The sequence below is a fragment of the Pelophylax lessonae genome, assembly GCF_965119305.1.
Source record: "Pelophylax lessonae genome assembly, chromosome: 12".
NCBI classification, from domain to species: Eukaryota; Metazoa; Chordata; class Amphibia; order Anura; family Ranidae; genus Pelophylax; species Pelophylax lessonae.
Window position 1 is genome coordinate 57,680,239 of NC_138779.1, and position 17,080 is coordinate 57,697,318.

Here is a 17,080-nt window from a genome sequence, read left to right on the forward strand (position 1 = left end):
AACTTCGTGAAAATGTTCGGGTTCGGGATCCGAACTCAACCCGAACTTGACCCTGAACCCCATTGAAGTCAATGGGACCCGAACTTTTGTCATCACAGCCAAGAAGGAATCATAAGAAAAATAAAAACTTCCGCGCTATGGACTAAATGGATAGATAAGTGAATAAATGAGTGAAAAAAATGTGTATAAATAAATATTAGATAGATAAAAAATATATGTAGTAAATATATAAAAAAATATATATATAGATATATCTAAAAATAGGCTGCAGCCTCCCTGGATGATAGTCCGGAGACTATGCACTGGATAAAAAGGAATAGCGGTGATGGCGCTGCCTATATAATTTAGATATAATAGAGATATAATGAACTGTGATTCAAAGTGCCTTAAGCTGAAAACAATAATGTGTATACTCAAACAGTAATATATTCCATAAAACCTCAATTAAGTGCAAGTGCAAGGTATAAAGGTGCCTACAAAAAAATTGGAAAGTGACTGGTGCAATAATTATATGAGCAATAAATAATATTGATAATATTTAACATGCAATATTAATGTGCTGAAAAATATGGTGCTATATAAAGTGAACTGTTCCACTCATACCACGTGTTGATATGGGGAATAATAGAAAGTGCCAACAGAGCCAAATAGAAAAAAGTTTTTTTAAAATACAGCTTGCAATGTCCAATAAGGAAAGATCCAGTAAAAAAGTCTATATCATGTGCGGTGACTTCAAAAGCAATAAAGGTGACAGCACTCGGAACAAACCGACACTCAGGTGAAAAGGTGACCCCGTGGTGGGTGGTAAGGTGCTGGGATTCCTTTGGTAAAATTGCACACTTACCAGAGACACCCACCCCACACAGGGGTATAGAGCGGGTGTTTTTTAATGGGTCTGGCAACCTAGCGGTATCCTCCTATCCCTGGATGGAGGGCGTGTGCCGAGGATCAGGCTGGTCCTGGTATGGATATACCCTAGGATGGTCCCCTGTGTGCCTTCCTGCCTAGGTGTGTTCCGAGGGATCCACTCAGCTCCACTCCCGATATTTAAACCAGAAAATAAATAGTGGACATAGCGTAATTCCGCAATATGCTTTATTGAGCAAAAAAATGAAAAGGTACTCACATTGAACAGGAAAAAAACGAGCGTAACTGTATTGTCTGAGCGCTTGCGATCCAAGCCTCGTTCCCATGTAGGTTTACCGGAAATGACTTAACACGCTGTACACGTTTCGTAGCTTGTACGTCATCAGCAGCGTCAAGTCACGTCCGGCAAGCTTCCCTTAAATATGTATGCGGTAACCAGGCAACCCTGATAGAGCTTCCTGATTTGTTGTGCGGTCCGAGCGGACTACGGAAACATGGCGCCTACTAGAATGAAAAAAGCTATATATAAAACAGAGAAAACTCCGTCCGAATATGTTAAAAAACTATTAGCGAGGCGGTATATGTAAATATTTTAAATATCAGTGTAAATTGGTTCCTGGTCATGCATATACATATTTCCGGAAGCATAATATACATTCGATAGTTCAAATACATAAAAAAGTTTATATATAAACATCAATACATGCCGATGAATGTGACTATCAGCAAAATATAAAAAAATATAAAAATATACATAGGAAGAAGATAAATATAAAAAAGGGAAGTATAAAAGACGGGTATATATAATTGTAAACTGTATTTGCGATGGGGGAAGTTGAGGGAGACATCTAGTGGACATGGGCAGAACTACACGAAATAATGTCAATAAATACATATATTAAATTCATATGAATTTAAAAAATATTTTAAATATTTTAAAAAGTATATTAAAAATATATATTAAAATGTTTAAAAAAGGGGAGGATAGGAACTGCGTGAGGGTAAAGGTGTTCCAAATATCTGGTGTTAAATCTAATAAATGTAATAATCACATATGGGATTTGTTTCCGTGTGGCACACATGATTTAAATGAAGTTACATTAGAACATCTCACATGTATGTGTCATGTCCCAATATGTCACAGATATTAACTAGATCTAAAAACAAGAGTGGTGAATAATCCTAAGTTACACAGATAAAAATGAATACTAAAAATTAGAAATAAAACAATTTAAATCGATATCTAAATTTAGGCCTTTGGGCTGTAGTGTATGTAATCTATAGATCCATAAAGTTTCATTTTTGGAGATCTTTCTTGTTTTATTGTCTCCTCGCCAATGTGCGGATATACAATCGATGCCACAGAAAGTGAGGCCTCTAGGGTCCTTATTATGCTTCTCAGCAAAATGCCTAGACAGGCTGTGCTTAGGGAAACCTAAACGGATATTTTTAATATGCTCTCTGATTCTGATATATAACGGTCTGGTGGTCCTACCCACATATTGTAAACGGCAGGGACATTCCACCAAATATGTAACATGGTCTGTCTGGCAAGTGATAAGTTTATTAATATTGAAATTTTCCCCTGTTGTTCTCGATTTAAATTGTAATGTTTTCCTCGGTTGTTTTGGGTTAGTCTTACAGGCCAAGCATCTTTTACACCTAATGAACCCCTTAAGGTCTTTGAACATTTTCACTGGTTTAGGTGGATCCACCACGTTGTGTACCAATTGATTTAGAAGTGAAGGTGCCTTTCTGTATATAAACGCAGGTTTATTGGGTAACAATTTGGAAAGGGTCCTATCGGATTTAAGTATAGGCCAGTATCTCTTGATGATGCGTTCAGTCTCTCTGAAATTTTTATGAAATCCTGTAATGAAAGCCATTTCTCCTCTCTTGTTTATACGATTCTTTTTCTTTAGCAAATCGTCCCTATTCATTTTGGATATTATTTCTCTAGTTTTGTATAATTTCTCCTTGTCGTATCCTTTTTCTACAAATCTATCCAATAGGATCTCTGATTGTGTTAGAAAATCTTTGTGTTTATCACAATTCCGTCTCATTCTTATGAACTGGCCTTTAGGTATATTCCCTTTCCAATTGGGATGGTGGCAACTATTAATAGGTATATATCCATTTCTATCTGTGCTCTTAAAAAAAGTTCTACTTTTTAAAACATGTTCCTCCTTAAAAATTTGCAAATCTAAAAAATTGATCGATTCTTGGTTCCAGTTGCTGGTGAATTTTATTCCAAAAGGATTATTATTAAGTATTGAAAAAAATTCTTTTAAAGTGTCTTCAGTGCCATTCCAAATAATTACAATATCATCTATGTAGCGTTTGTAAAAAACCAACTCTGGAATATGTCGCCCATAGACACAAGTTTCCTCTAGTAAGTCCATGAGTAAATTAGCAACACTCGGTGCATATTTGGCTCCCATAGCCACACCCTTTGTTTGTAAATAGTATTCTTTATTATACCAAAAGAAATTGTGTGACATTGCCAATTCTAATCCCTCAATAATATATTCTATCTGTATTTGTTTTAATTTGCTATGTTGTTGTAATGCCTTTTTTACTGCCCGTAGGCCATCTGATTGGGTGATGCTTGTATATAGCGAATTCGCATCTATAGTGGCTAGGAAGCACTGATCTGTGATGGGAATGGATTTTAAATCTTTAATGAGTTCGGAGCTATCTTTAAGATAGGATCTACCTTTTTTGACTATTGGTTGTAGATAAGTGTCTATGTATTCACCAAGTCTTGAGAACAGTGAATCGATACCACTTACTATAGCCCTACCGGGTGGCTTCTGTGCGTTTTTGTGGATCTTGGGTAAATAATATACCACTGGTATCTTATTAGATTCAGATATTAAATATTCTCCTTCTTTTTTATTGAGTATTCCTAGTTCCTTCCCCTTTTTCACGTAGTCTTTAAGTTTCTTTTTATATATTTTGGTAGGATTACCAAAGGAATCCCAGCACCTTACCACCCACCACGGGGTCACCTTTTCACTTGAGTGTCGGTTTGTTCCGAGTGCTGTCACCTTTATTGCTTTTGAAGTCACCGCACATGATATAGACTTTTTTACTGGATCTTTCCTTATTGGACATTGCAAGCTGTATTTTAAAAAAACTTTTTTCTATTTGGCTCTGTTGGCACTTTCTATTATTCCCCATATCAACACGTGGTATGAGTGGAACAGTTCACTTTATATAGCACCATATTTTTCAGCACATTAATATTGCATGTTAAATATTATCAATATTATTTATTGCTCATATAATTATTGCACCAGTCACTTTCCAATTTTTTTGTAGGCACCTTTATACCTTGCACTTGCACTTAATTGAGGTTTTATGGAATATATTACTGTTTGAGTATACACATTATTGTTTTCAGCTTAAGGCACTTTGAATCACAGTTCATTATATCTCTATTATATCTAAATTATATAGGCAGCGCCATCACCCCTATTCCTTTTTATCAAGAAGGAATCATGTCTGCCTGCAGAGCCACAGGCCTCATTCAAACATTCAGGCCCACGGGACCCACAAAGAGGAGAGTTAAAATCACGCCAAGACAGTATTGATTTAACCCAGCAATGCCACAGGCCTCATTCACAGATTCAGACCCATGGCACCCACAAAGAGGAGAGTTACAATCATGCCAAAACAGTATTGATTTCACCCAGTAGTGACACAGGCCTCATTCACTAATTCTTCAGGACCATGGCACCCACAAAGAGGAGAGCGGTCCCGTAACAGCAACACAAGCCTCAGGTCAACCTGCAATGGAACAGGCCATTATCATTTATGTAGGCCCCTGACACCCGAGGAGAGGTCATTTGACAGTAAAAAGAGGTTAATGTCTCCCACCAATATAACAGGCGATGAAACAAAATATAGGCCACTGACAACCAGACAATGGGGAGGTCATTTGACTGTATAAAGAGTTTAATACCTCCTACCAATACAGCAGGCGATGAAACAAAAATATAGGCCCCTGACAACCAGACAATGTAGAGGTCATTTGACAGTATAAAGAGGATAATGTCACCCACCAAAGCAACAGGTGATTATCTGAAATGTAGGCCCCTGGCACCCAGACAGAGGAGAGAGGTCCCATAGCAGAAAATCAGGCTTCAAGTTACCCAGCAATGGAAAAGGCCACTTTCAGTTATTTAGGCCCCAGCAGCCAGACAGAGGAGAGAGGTCCCATAGCAGAAAATCAGGCTTGATATCATCCGCCAAAGCAGCAGGCGATTACCAGAATTTTAGGCCCCTGACACCCAGACAGAGGAGAGGTCATTTGACAGCAAAAAGAGGTTAATGTCACACACCAAAGCAGCAGGAGATTAGCTGAAATGTAGGCCCTTGGCACCCAGACAGAGGACAGGTTCATTCAACTTGGGTTTGCCCCCAAAATAATGGTACAATTAAAAAAAGAGGATTCAATAAAGAAGTACCCTGGAGTACAAGAATGTATGGTTGAGGGTGAGGCAGTTATAAATGTCTATTCTGCACAAGTATGGACAAGTCCTGTGGGATCCATGCCTGGTTCATTTTATTGAACGTGAGCTTGTCCACGTTGGCTGTGGACAGGCGGCTGCGTTTGTCTGTAATGACGCCCTCTACCGTGCTAAATAAGACAATACACTGGCCGCAAGGCAGGCCAGCATCTCCAAGGCATAAAGGGCAAGCTCTGGCCATGTGGACAATTTGGAGACCCAGAAGTTGAATGGGGCAGAACCATCAGTCAGTACTTGGATGCGTGTGCACACGTACTGTTCCACCATGTTGTTGAAATGCTGCCTCCTGCTAACATGTTCCCTATCAGCTGGTGGTGCAGTTTGTTGTGACGCGCTGACAAAACGTTTCCACATCTTGGCCATGCTAACCCAGCTGTCTGAGGAGCTGGCCGGGACACAGCTGCATTGGCGACCTCTTCCTTCTCCTCCTCTGCCTCTGCTTTCGGCTTGTGCTTCCACTTGTCCCCCCATGTCAGTTGGGAATGCCCTCAGGACCGCGTCTACCAGCGTGCGCTTGTAGTCGCGCATCTCCCTATCATGCTCCAGTGTGGGAATAAAGTTGGGCATGTTGTCCTTGTACCAGGGATCCAGCAGGGTGGCAATCCAGTAGTCAGCACAAGTTAAAATGTGGGCAACTCTGCTGTCATTGCGCAGGCACTGCAGCATGTAGTCGCTCATGTGTGCCAGGCTGCCCAGAGGTAACGATAAGCTGTCCTCTGTAGGTGGTGTATCACCTGTGTCCTCCGTATCCCCCCAGCCACGCTCCAGTGATGGTCCTGAGCTGCGTAGGGTGCCACCCTGCAGTGAAACCGGTTCCTCCTCCTCTACCTCATCCTCCTCGTCCTCCAGAAGTGTGACCCTGTGAAATGGCTCCTCTTCCCCCTCCTCCTCCTGTGCCGCATCCTCTTCTATCATCGCCGTAATATTTTTTTCAAGGAGACATAGAAGGGGTATTGTAATGCTAACAACGGCGTCATCAGCACTGGCCATGTTGGTTGAGTACTCCAAACAAAGTACACAGGTCTCGCATGCAGGCCTAGTCACTGGTGGTGAAGTGGTGCTGATCCGCAGAGCGACTGACCTGTGCATTCTGCATCTGAAATTCCACTATCGCCCGCTGCTGCTCGCACAGTCTCTCCAGCATATGTAAGGTGGAGTTCCACCTGGTGGGCATGTTGCATATGAGGCGGTGAGCAGGAAGGTCGAAGTTACGCTGCAGCGAAGACAGGCGAGCAGCAGTAGGGTGAGAACGCCGAAAGCGCGCACATACGGACCACACTTTCAGCAGCAGCTCTGACATGTCTGGGTAGTTTTTAAGAAACTTCTGCACCACCAGATTCAGCACATGCGCCAGGCAAGGATGTGCGTCAAACCTGCTAGTCCCAGAGCTGCAACGAGATTTCGCCCATTATGGCACACCACCAGGCCGGGCTTGAGGCTCACCAGCAGCAACCACTCATCAGTCTGCTGTCCTTGCCCCTCCAAAGCTTCTGTGTGGTGTGGGGTTTGTCACCCACACACATGAATTTTAAAATCGCCTACTGACGTTTACCCTGGGCTGTGCTGAAGTTGGGGGTGAGGTTCTTTTGATGACCGGATGTGGGGGTGGTAGAAGTAGGAGGAGGATGATGCGGAGTAGGAGGAGGAAGCAACAGGAGGCAACGAATAATGCCCTGCGATCCTCGGTGGTGGAAGGACATGCGCCAAACTGCTATCCGCCTCGGGCCCAGCTGCCACTACGTTTACCCAGTGTACAGTTAAGGAGATAGAGCGACCCTGGCCGTGCTTACTGGTCCATGTATCTGTGGTTATGTGGACCTTGCCACAGATGGCGTTGCGCAGCGCACACTTGATTTTATCCTCCACTTGGTTGGGCACTTGGTTATGCAGGGAAGGGACGGCTCGCCTGGAAAAGTAGTGGCGGCTGGGAACAACGTACTGGGGGACAGCCACCGCCATCAGCTGTTTGAAACAGTCCGTCTCCACCAGACGGACTGACAGCATTTCAAAGGCCAGTAATTTTGAAATGCTGGCATTCAGGGCCAGGGCTCGAGGGTGGGTAGGTGGGTATTTCCTCCTTCTCTCCAATGTTGGGCGATGGACAGCTGATTGCTGCCGTGTGACATGGTGGAGATGCTTGGTAATGGTGTTGTATGTGGTGGAACATCCTCTGTTTGCTGGTCGCCAGGTGCCACGGTGACGCCAGAGGTAAAGGGAGAGGCCAAGCCAGCAGCAGAAGAGGGAGCATGAGAGAGTTCCTTGTTTTTAAGGTGTTCATGCTTTGCATGTAGATGCCTGGTCCTGCAGGTTGTGCTCAGGTTAAGAACGTTTATGATACACATGAATTTGGACCTGGAAAATCAAAGACTGGCCGGACTTTAAAGGTCCTGGATGTTTTTGGAACATTAGTGGCACACCAAATTATAACATAATTCCCTGATGTTCAAGATAGAACTCTTGTTGTGCTGGTGCATCGTCAGAATGTCATAGCACTAATTTAACACACACAATGTAAGCCACATCTAGCCCAAAATCATTACTACCATTGAAATGTTACATGTGCACCTTGTTCCCTTATATCACATACCACAGCACTGGATGCAGAATCGTCGCCAGCTCCTGATCCAACTCCAGCTGCTACGTCAAGAGGGGCCTGATGTTCTTTGAAAAAAAATAAAAAATAAAACATGTTTAGTACATAACCTTAGGCAGTAATGATTATGGCCAGATTGCCCTCCTAGCTTCAGGAATGAAGCATTGAGGCCAAACATTCAAAAGTGCTTTCCTGGGCTCATAGGACACTTGCTAAACCCTCCCAAAGGTTAAGAAGGCTTGGTCTGCCTACTAATGACGGCACCCATTAATGCTGTCAACGGTGTTTTGCAGGGTAAACATCTAAAAGGCAACACTCTTTCATAAGAAAAAACATGTGTGTTAATGGGGTTAATAAGATTCCAAAAAAAATATTATTTTGCTAGACATACCAACACCTTCCTCCAGGCCTTGCTGCACTGGGTGTGTTCCCTGCTGTGGATCTTCTGTAAAGGACATAGCAATATGAGGTATCTTGGAAAGAATAAAATATACATCTACATTGTTTGGCACAGTATGATATGGGACCTACCAGGAGGAGGGTCAGCACTGATGTCAACACCTGTGAGTCCGTCTGGGTCGCCAAGCTGCATGGGCTGTGGAGGGGCTGAGATCCGTGCTACAGATGAACAAATTGCAGGTTGGGGAAAACAAAAAAAGGACAATTGGAAGGGCAAGTATCAAATTCTATTCATGTCACACATAGGATAGTAGTTCATCTTTTCAAAACAACTCCGAATCTAAGTCCTCTCTGGGAAAGATGGTATCGGGTCCTATGATCTGCAAGAAAGGTAATTGATAATCCCAGAGAGAACTTCGTGCACGTTCATCCAGCCGACCTTGTCGGTCATAAAGACCCTCCGCAGCCCATGCAATTAGCTTCTTCCGAACGGACGCACAGATGTCGGTGACCTTCTTCCGCACACTGTCACGGTGGCGAGGTGCTTCACCCAGTGCATTTACAGCATCCCGGATTTCATCCCACAATCTGTGCTTCTCGGTTACCGAGTGAGACGCGGCCCTGGTCCCATGTATCGCCTGATATCTGGCCATATAGGCCTGGACCAGGGCACAGCACTGATTGTGGGTGAAACGGGGAAGCCAGGATAATGTGGACAAGCTGACTCTGGTGGACGGACCCTCTCCAGGACTACTGTCAGAAGAGCCAGCTTGTCCACTTGGTGTGTTACCACCTCCCCGGCTTCCTCCTCCGGGATGGGGATGGTGGACTCCCTCATGGATACAGCTGGAGCCTCCCTCACACCAGAGCCAGACGATCTGCCCCCCCTGGCCACCCTGCCCCCCATGGCCACCCTGGCCACCCTGCCCCCCATGGCCACCCTGGCCACCCTGCCCCCCCTGGCCACCCTGCCCCTTCTCCTCAGCCTTCCAGTGGGTGGGGCCATGGGAGCACGAGGTGGGCAGAGAATCTGGCTGTCCAGCAGCAGCAAAGAGCCCCAAACTCCTAAATCTGAAATGACAAAAGAGAAAACAGAAAAAAACATGATTTGCAGATTGCTCTTCATATACAGTATAATTAGTAAACAGTTACAGAACACACTTACCTAATGGCACAAACACGGTGGTGGTGGTGGTGGTGGTAGTGGCAAAAGAGCAGAAGAGGCTGCAAAGAAATGTGGAAAAAACACATAAGAAAACGCATATGGGCACAAATCACACGAGGCCCTCCAAACACTTACCTAATGGCACAAACACGGTGGTGGTGGTGGTGGTGGCAAAAGAGCAGAAGAGGCTGCAAAGAAATGTGGAAAAAACACATAAGAAAACGCATATGGGCACATATCACATGAGGCCCTCCAAACACTTACCTAATGGCACAAACACGGTGGTGGTGGTGGTGGTAGTGGCAAAAGAGCAGAAGAGGCTGCAAAGAAATGTGGAAAAAACACATAAGAAAACGCATATGGGCACAAATCACACGAGGCCCTCCAAACACTTACCTAATGGCACAAACACGGTGGTGGTGGTGGTGGTGGCAAAAGAGCAGAAGAGGCTGCAAAGAAATGTGGAAAAAACACATAAGAAAACGCATATGGGCACAAATCACGCGAGGCCCTCCAAACACTTACCTAATGGCACAAACACGGTGGTGGTGGTGGTGGTGGTGGTAGTGGCAAAAGAGCAGAAGAGGCTGCAAAGAAATGTGGAAAAAACACATAAGAAAACGCATATGGGCACAAATCACACGAGGCCCTCCAAACACTTACCTAATGGTACAAACACGGTGGTGGTGGTGGTGGTGGTGGTGGTAGTGGCAAAAGAGCAGAAGAGGCTGCAAAGAAATGTGGAAAAAACACATAAGAAAACGCATATGGGCACAAATCACACGAGGCCCTCCAAACACTTACCTAATGGCACAAACACGGTGGTGGTGGTGGTGGTAGTGGCAAAAGAGCAGAAGAGGCTGCAAGAAATGTGGAAAAAACACATAAGAAAACGCATATGGGCACAAATCACACGAGGCCCTCCAAACACTTACCTAATGGCACAAACACGGTGGTGGTGGTGGTGGTGGTGGTGGTAGTGGCAAAAGAGCAGAAGAGGCTGCAAAGAAATGTGGAAAAAACACATAAGAAAACGCATATGGGCACAAATCACACGAGGCCCTCCAAACACTTACCTAATGGCACAAACACGGTGGTGGTGGTGGTAGTGGCAAAAGAGCAGAAGAGGCTGCAAAGAAATGTGGAAAAAACACATAATAAAACGCATATGGGCACAAATCACACGAGGCCCTCCAAACACTTACCTAATGGCACAAACAGACTTGGTGGGGGGGGGGGGGGTGGTGTAATCCTGTAAAGGATTGTAAAGGATTGTAAAGGTGTAAAGGAGGCTGCAAACATTAAACATACATGAGAAATCGCATGACCTACATACGTGCACATAATAAATTAGTTATCAGGAAAGCAAATATGGTGTCTTTGGAAGCTGGGAAGGTAAGGGGGCAGGTTTAGATGCCAAATCTAGACTGCACACCTTTAACAAACATGAGAAAACACATGTCAAAACCACATGCACATGGGGCCAACTGCCAATGATTAAAAGACACTTGAGGGGTTCCCAAGCTATTGTGGGTTGGAGGGGATTCACCATAGACAACTTAAGCACACCCAAGATAAGTACAAATTCTCTCCTTCAGTAAACAATAACGGTGAGCAAGAACACACAAACAGACAGATCTAGATATATATATATATATATATATATATATATATATATATATATATATATATATATATATATATATATATATATATATATATATATATATATAGAGAGAGAGAGAGAGAATTTGTTGTTTTTTTTTTTGGGAGAGAGAGATACAATTGTCTTACCTCCAGATAATGTACTTTGTGGGTCACAGGGTCTTGCTAGCACATAAGAAACATCAATCTATAACATCCAGCAGCCATATTGGCCATGTGCTCCTTTTATAGCTGGCTCACAGGTGTGATAATTAGCGGCCGTTTCTATATATATCTGCGCATTCGCGAATTTGCGCGTTCAAAATGGAGGACGATATCCCAGACGCATTAGATGGTGCAATGTTGGCATTCATCGGTGCCTTGTTTGAGGAGGCCCTAGCACAGGAGGCAGCAGAAGGTGGGGAAGCAGCAGCAGCACCTCCAGCAGCACCACCTCCAGCAGCACCTCCAGTCCGTGTGCCCTTACCTCGCCAGCCACGCATTTTTGCTCCAAGGATCTATTTGGACAAGCTGCGGGATTCTGATGTCAGGAGGAAATTCCGGCTCGAGCGAGGAACTATTCTCCACCTCTACCAGCTCATAGCAGACAAAATTGACCCGGACACACAGCGCGGCCATGCGGTGCCCGGCATGGCCAGATTGCTGGCCACTTTGTATATTTTAGGGCGTGGCAGCTTCCAAGCCACTTCGGGAAGTATCATGGGCATTAGCCAGCCCACAGTTTCAAGGGTGTTCATGTTGGTCATTAATGCCATAGTCGATATAGTGCCCAATTTTATCCACTGGCCACAGAATGAAAATGAGTGGAATGAAGTCAAGTTGGGTTTCTACCTGCGGGCACACATGCCGCAAATACTAGGGGCAATCGATGGCACCCACATAGCCATTAGGCCACCAAGGAGCCATGAAGTGGAGTACCGCAACCGCAAGCAGTACCACTCCGTGAACGTCCAATTAGTTTGTGACACCAAACAGCGCATCATGAGTGTCAACACTGGTCACCCAGGGTCGTGCCATGATTCCAGTATGTTAAGAACAAGTACTCTGTACGAGGCGTTTGAAAGTGGCCAAATGCCCCAAGGGTGGCTTATTGGTAAAGTATTTTGTCTTAACAACATAAACTATAAGATTACATAGACATAGGAATAAGCTACATTGGTGTACACCCTGATTTAAGCAAAGCCTACCTAAAATGGATGTGTTAGGAGTTGGCAGGCTGTTCACACACAACCAGATCAGCAGCTTAGCAGCTCACAAAAGAAAGATTTCCAAAGTTGTCTTTGAGTCAAATGAAGGTGGTTAACCAATGTGTAAATGGTGTCCTCTAGCCACCCAAACAAAACTTACAAATGATTCCAATGGTATTGCCATATCCCCAAAGTACTTTGCATAAGTGAGTCAATATTGGTTTCCTCACTCTAGTTGCAGATATATTCCAGAAGTAATACCTAGGCTAATGTAATAGGAACAAAATAGGGGCCAAGTTGGAACTTGCAAGAGAAACCCACCACTTTGTGTGTCCTTTTTCCCATTTGTATTAGTGATTTAGGCAGTTAGACAGAGTTGAGATGTTTCATATGAGTTTTTGCAAACAGACGAGCAGGTTGTTTAGTAAAATGCATAATTGTCTCCCATTTTGAGGAGTCATCTAAAGTCACATGATATGAAGAACTAATGTATATTTTTCATTTTTTTCAGGGGATGCTGGTTACCCGCAGCTGACGTGGCTAATGGCTCCAATCAGGTACCCCCAGGGCCCAGCAGAAATGAATTACAACAGGGCCTTGCGGAGAAGCCGGAGTATCATCGAGTTGACCATAGGTCTTCTCAAATCCCGGTTTCTCTGCTTGGCCCGGCCTGGGGGTGAACTCCTGTACTCTCCTACAAAGGCTTCCAAGATCATCCTGGCGTGCTGCGTGTTGCACAACATGTGCGTTGCCCGGGATGAATCTTGGGAGCTGACGGAGGAGAGGGAGCCAGAGGTCCGTCAGCCGGCGGCCCCCAGGCGGCGGAGCACCGCTGCAGGTTTTGCCACCCGGAATACCCTGGTTGCTAGCCACTTTACATGTAAGTACTGTAACCGGTCAAGATAGGGCATGTGTATTAATTTGCTAGTTAGCAGAGGTGCCACTCACAGGGAGACAGAGGGTAATTATCATCTGCCAATGACACTTGCCATTGTAGATAAAGTGTAGTCAACATTGGTAAAATTGTGTTACTTGAGCAAAAACATGCACCTCTAACCATAAACATGTTGGTATTGTGAATAGTGGAAAGGGCTGAGAAGAGCTGGCAGGTGTTTAGTTGTGTCTATGCCACCTGTGTAGTTATTGATAACATGAACGGCTGCTTGGTATCTTATGGTGTTCTAATTTTCCAGAACGTGAACATCTTGGAATCATGGCATGTACCATGAGAAGCCTGTGGTGATGGGCTGTCTGGCGTCACAGGTGTGTATTCAAATGTTTACATTAATGATTTCTGGTTTGTGTAAGTTGGCAGAAAATGTGTTATTTCACTTGTGATGTTGAAATTAAATGAAGTTCAGAATGAAGCAAACAGGCATTAAGATGTGATTTTCATAATGAAATGTCTTATCCTTTGTTTTATTTTTCCAGGAGTGGTACTGCTTGCGGTTGTAGCTGGTAGAAACCTGTAAGGATCCCGAGTTTGGGTGCACCCTAGGTTTGTCCTGTGGATGAATCTTCAGCTAGCCGGACAATCAATGAAAACCATACACAATAGCTTGGTTCTAATGACTGCATTTATTTTCAAACATCGTCAAGAATATATAGCCTTAAACCACAAAATTATCTTATACCTCCCAGGACCTCCCACAAAAATTACCCAATCAATTAACGTGTTTTCTTAATCTACCCGGTTACATAAAAAGTCAAATATAGTTCAAAGATCATAAAAAAAATAACATATTATTGTGTCATCAGTTCATACCACCTGTTACCACAATAAAATTCCCCGTTCCTACTTTCAGTACTGTCTGAACATTTTACGGTTACGTAACTTCAGCAAAAACCATCTCAGCTTTTGCAAAACCATCTCTCATACTTAATAATATGTTTAGTAAATTCCTATTCACTGTGTCAATTATTAATTATTGCTAAGAAACTTATTCAAGCTATATTAATGTAAATATATGTTATGCATTATAGCCGATGCTGATATATTGGCAATGTTCTATCAATATATGTATAAAACATTTCTTATAGCTTGCATGTCTTTAACTTGCAGAACATCCTGTCTCTGATTCTAATCTCTAACCGCAGACTAGATATCCAGCGTAAAAAGTGCAAGTGTGATTTATAATCTGAAACACTAAGCAAAGATACATCCAAGAGATATAAAGGGATACTCTAACCTTCTAATATATACTGAGATGACTTATGCTAAGCTGAACACTACAAAATGGCATTTCAAGATACACATTTTCCTCACAATCCCCTCTTTTCCCAATGCCTGGAATCAAATGGATTCCAGGCATTGGGAAGATTATGCAGTTCTCCCTGAAGTCTCTCTCTAGTTGGTGACCATTAATAATGTCATAATAATCTGGTACTTGAACATCCTTAGTCTCTTTGGTGAAGTTGTGAAAATATATGCAACATATTTGTTTGTTTTGTGTTTGATCACACAGACCTGTTACTGCCATCATTAGTCTTTCCTGTCGCTGTCTAATTACCTCCTGCTCCATCCTAATTTTCCTCGTTTCTTCATTGATTAATCCTATATCCTTTGTTGTTGTGTTGATCCATTTTTCCATAATGTCGGCAAATGCATCAAGCTTAATGAGTGCAAGTGCTGTACCCCCTGGTAGGATGCTCATGTAGAATTTCTCCCATGAACTAGTCAGTGCCCTCTTATATCGTCCCTGATCGTGAAATGTGAGTACCCCTGAGGCTGTCACCATACTCACACGTCTTCCTGACTCAGTACTCATGTAAGGGAACAATCTAAATATGGAGCACCATCCGGCTGATTCTTCTCCTTTTGGAAAAGGAATGGTGGTATGACACCATAGCCCGCAACAAACTACCCAACCCTCTGGTAGTTTTGGGGCGGATATCATCTCCTGAGTAGTCAGATCTGTTCGCATTCCAATTAAACATAACCACTCCGCTATATGTATCAATTTTACCTTATTGTCAAGTACCAATGTTTCATTCACCAAATTTAACCATTTATATAGCTCTGACTTGTTATAGGTTGGTTTTGATCTAGGGCATGAAGAAATATTGTACATTGACAAGTTTCTCATTCTTGTATTTATGTTAACAGTGTTTAACATTACAGTGTTTAAGCCTGTAATGTCTATTAAGTTAAATGTTTTGTATTTCTCTATGTCTAGAAGTGTAAAATTGACATCTGTGTCATAACAAAATTCATCATTGGCATAAATGTTTGTTTCATTATTCAGTGGGTGTCCATTCAGAAAACAAAATTTTGGTGGTTGTGTGTATCCCTGTATTAAAAATGGCCTATTGTCTGGTTTTGCCTGTCCAGTGAACACATGTGTCTCATTCATTAACTGTGTTATAGATAATGGTTTTGCTATCATTGGGAATACATTTTCTCCTGTATGCATATGAGAACAAACCCAACAATCTCCCTTTCCCTGTGATTGTTGTATACCATATTCATGCATCAACAGAAAATGATGGGGAATTCTATTCATATCTTGGAAACCTTGAGGATGTACATTCCCTAGAATCGATGGTAAGGGATCTATGTACTTCTGTATTGCTAAATTCAAATGTCTTGCTACTTGTTCTGTCTCCCTAAAGTTTGGTTTGGGTAGAATATCTTTCTTATTAGACTGAGGAATTAATTGTTTAAGTTCCTGTATTTTCCTTCTGGTAGCTGTATCATTTGGGTTGGGTGTCAGACACACGGAGATATTCTGGGGCAAGGCCCTAATGATCAATGATATGGCTGCTATTTTACATGGCCCTCCTAGTTTCTGCTCTTTCCATCCTATGACCTTATTCATCATTGTCTTTTTCAACCTATTTCCAGCTCTTGTACAGCAAGCAACCTTTGCATTTCCAAAATTGGGTCTTTCAAAAATAGAAGTGGACCTCTTATGTCTACTAGCGCGTGGGAGGTTGCGTGTTGCGTTAGTCAGTGTGCTTTCGGGACTACACAAAGTATTACAACACCTATTATAACAAATATAATAACAATGATAATTCCTAGCCACACTAGGGTTTGTTTTCAAGTATTAGACCATCCAAAATACTGATCCCAAGGGTTGTCAATGCCAGAATTCTTCTTTAGTTCCACAGAATGGCCAGAGTGACCTTTGGGGCCAGTATTATCAGGAATGTAAGTACAGCATCTATCTACTTTATCAATATATACACAGGTACCACCTTTTCCTGCGTGGGTCATATCCAGAGCCATTCTGTTCTGGAATGTCATCTGGGAAGTGGCTTCTAGTTGTTCTGCTATGCTCTTTAGGGAATTCTTTATATAGTTAACAAATCTCTGCTGATTATAATAGATACAATTTATCCAATCTACATTTTTATTTATGGTGACAAGGGGAGAGATAAAGGACTCATAACTGGCTTTAACCTGATCTCTTTCCTTGAACTCATTAGGGACTCCTCTTGGGACCCCGATGGCATCTATATATATTGTAAGGGATTAGCTCGGTGGTAGGCGTATGGGTGACCCCTTTGGGGGTGCATTTTCACAGAGAGATAGCCGAGCAGAGGTTGAAAACAAGACTGATTTATTCATGCAATCTACTTCACACAATTGCAAGCGTCAAAACAGCCAAAATAAAATAAAAGACAAAATAAATCCTTGCCTCTGTGGGCGGCTACCTTCTCACGC

General features: G+C 42.9%; 1 protein-coding gene across 1 annotated transcript; it reads right to left on the reverse strand.

Annotated features, from left to right (window-relative positions):
• Positions 1 to 14,603: 14,603 nt before the first annotated feature.
• Positions 14,604 to 16,232, reverse strand: LOC309568861 (uncharacterized protein; the record flags this gene model as incomplete). Its single annotated transcript, XM_082274645.1, has 1 exon — positions 14,604 to 16,232. One exon carries the CDS (start codon positions 16,230 to 16,232, stop codon positions 14,604 to 14,606), a length of 1,629 nt encoding a protein of 542 aa, XP_082130771.1.
• Between the last annotated feature and the right edge of the window lie 848 nt (positions 16,233 to 17,080).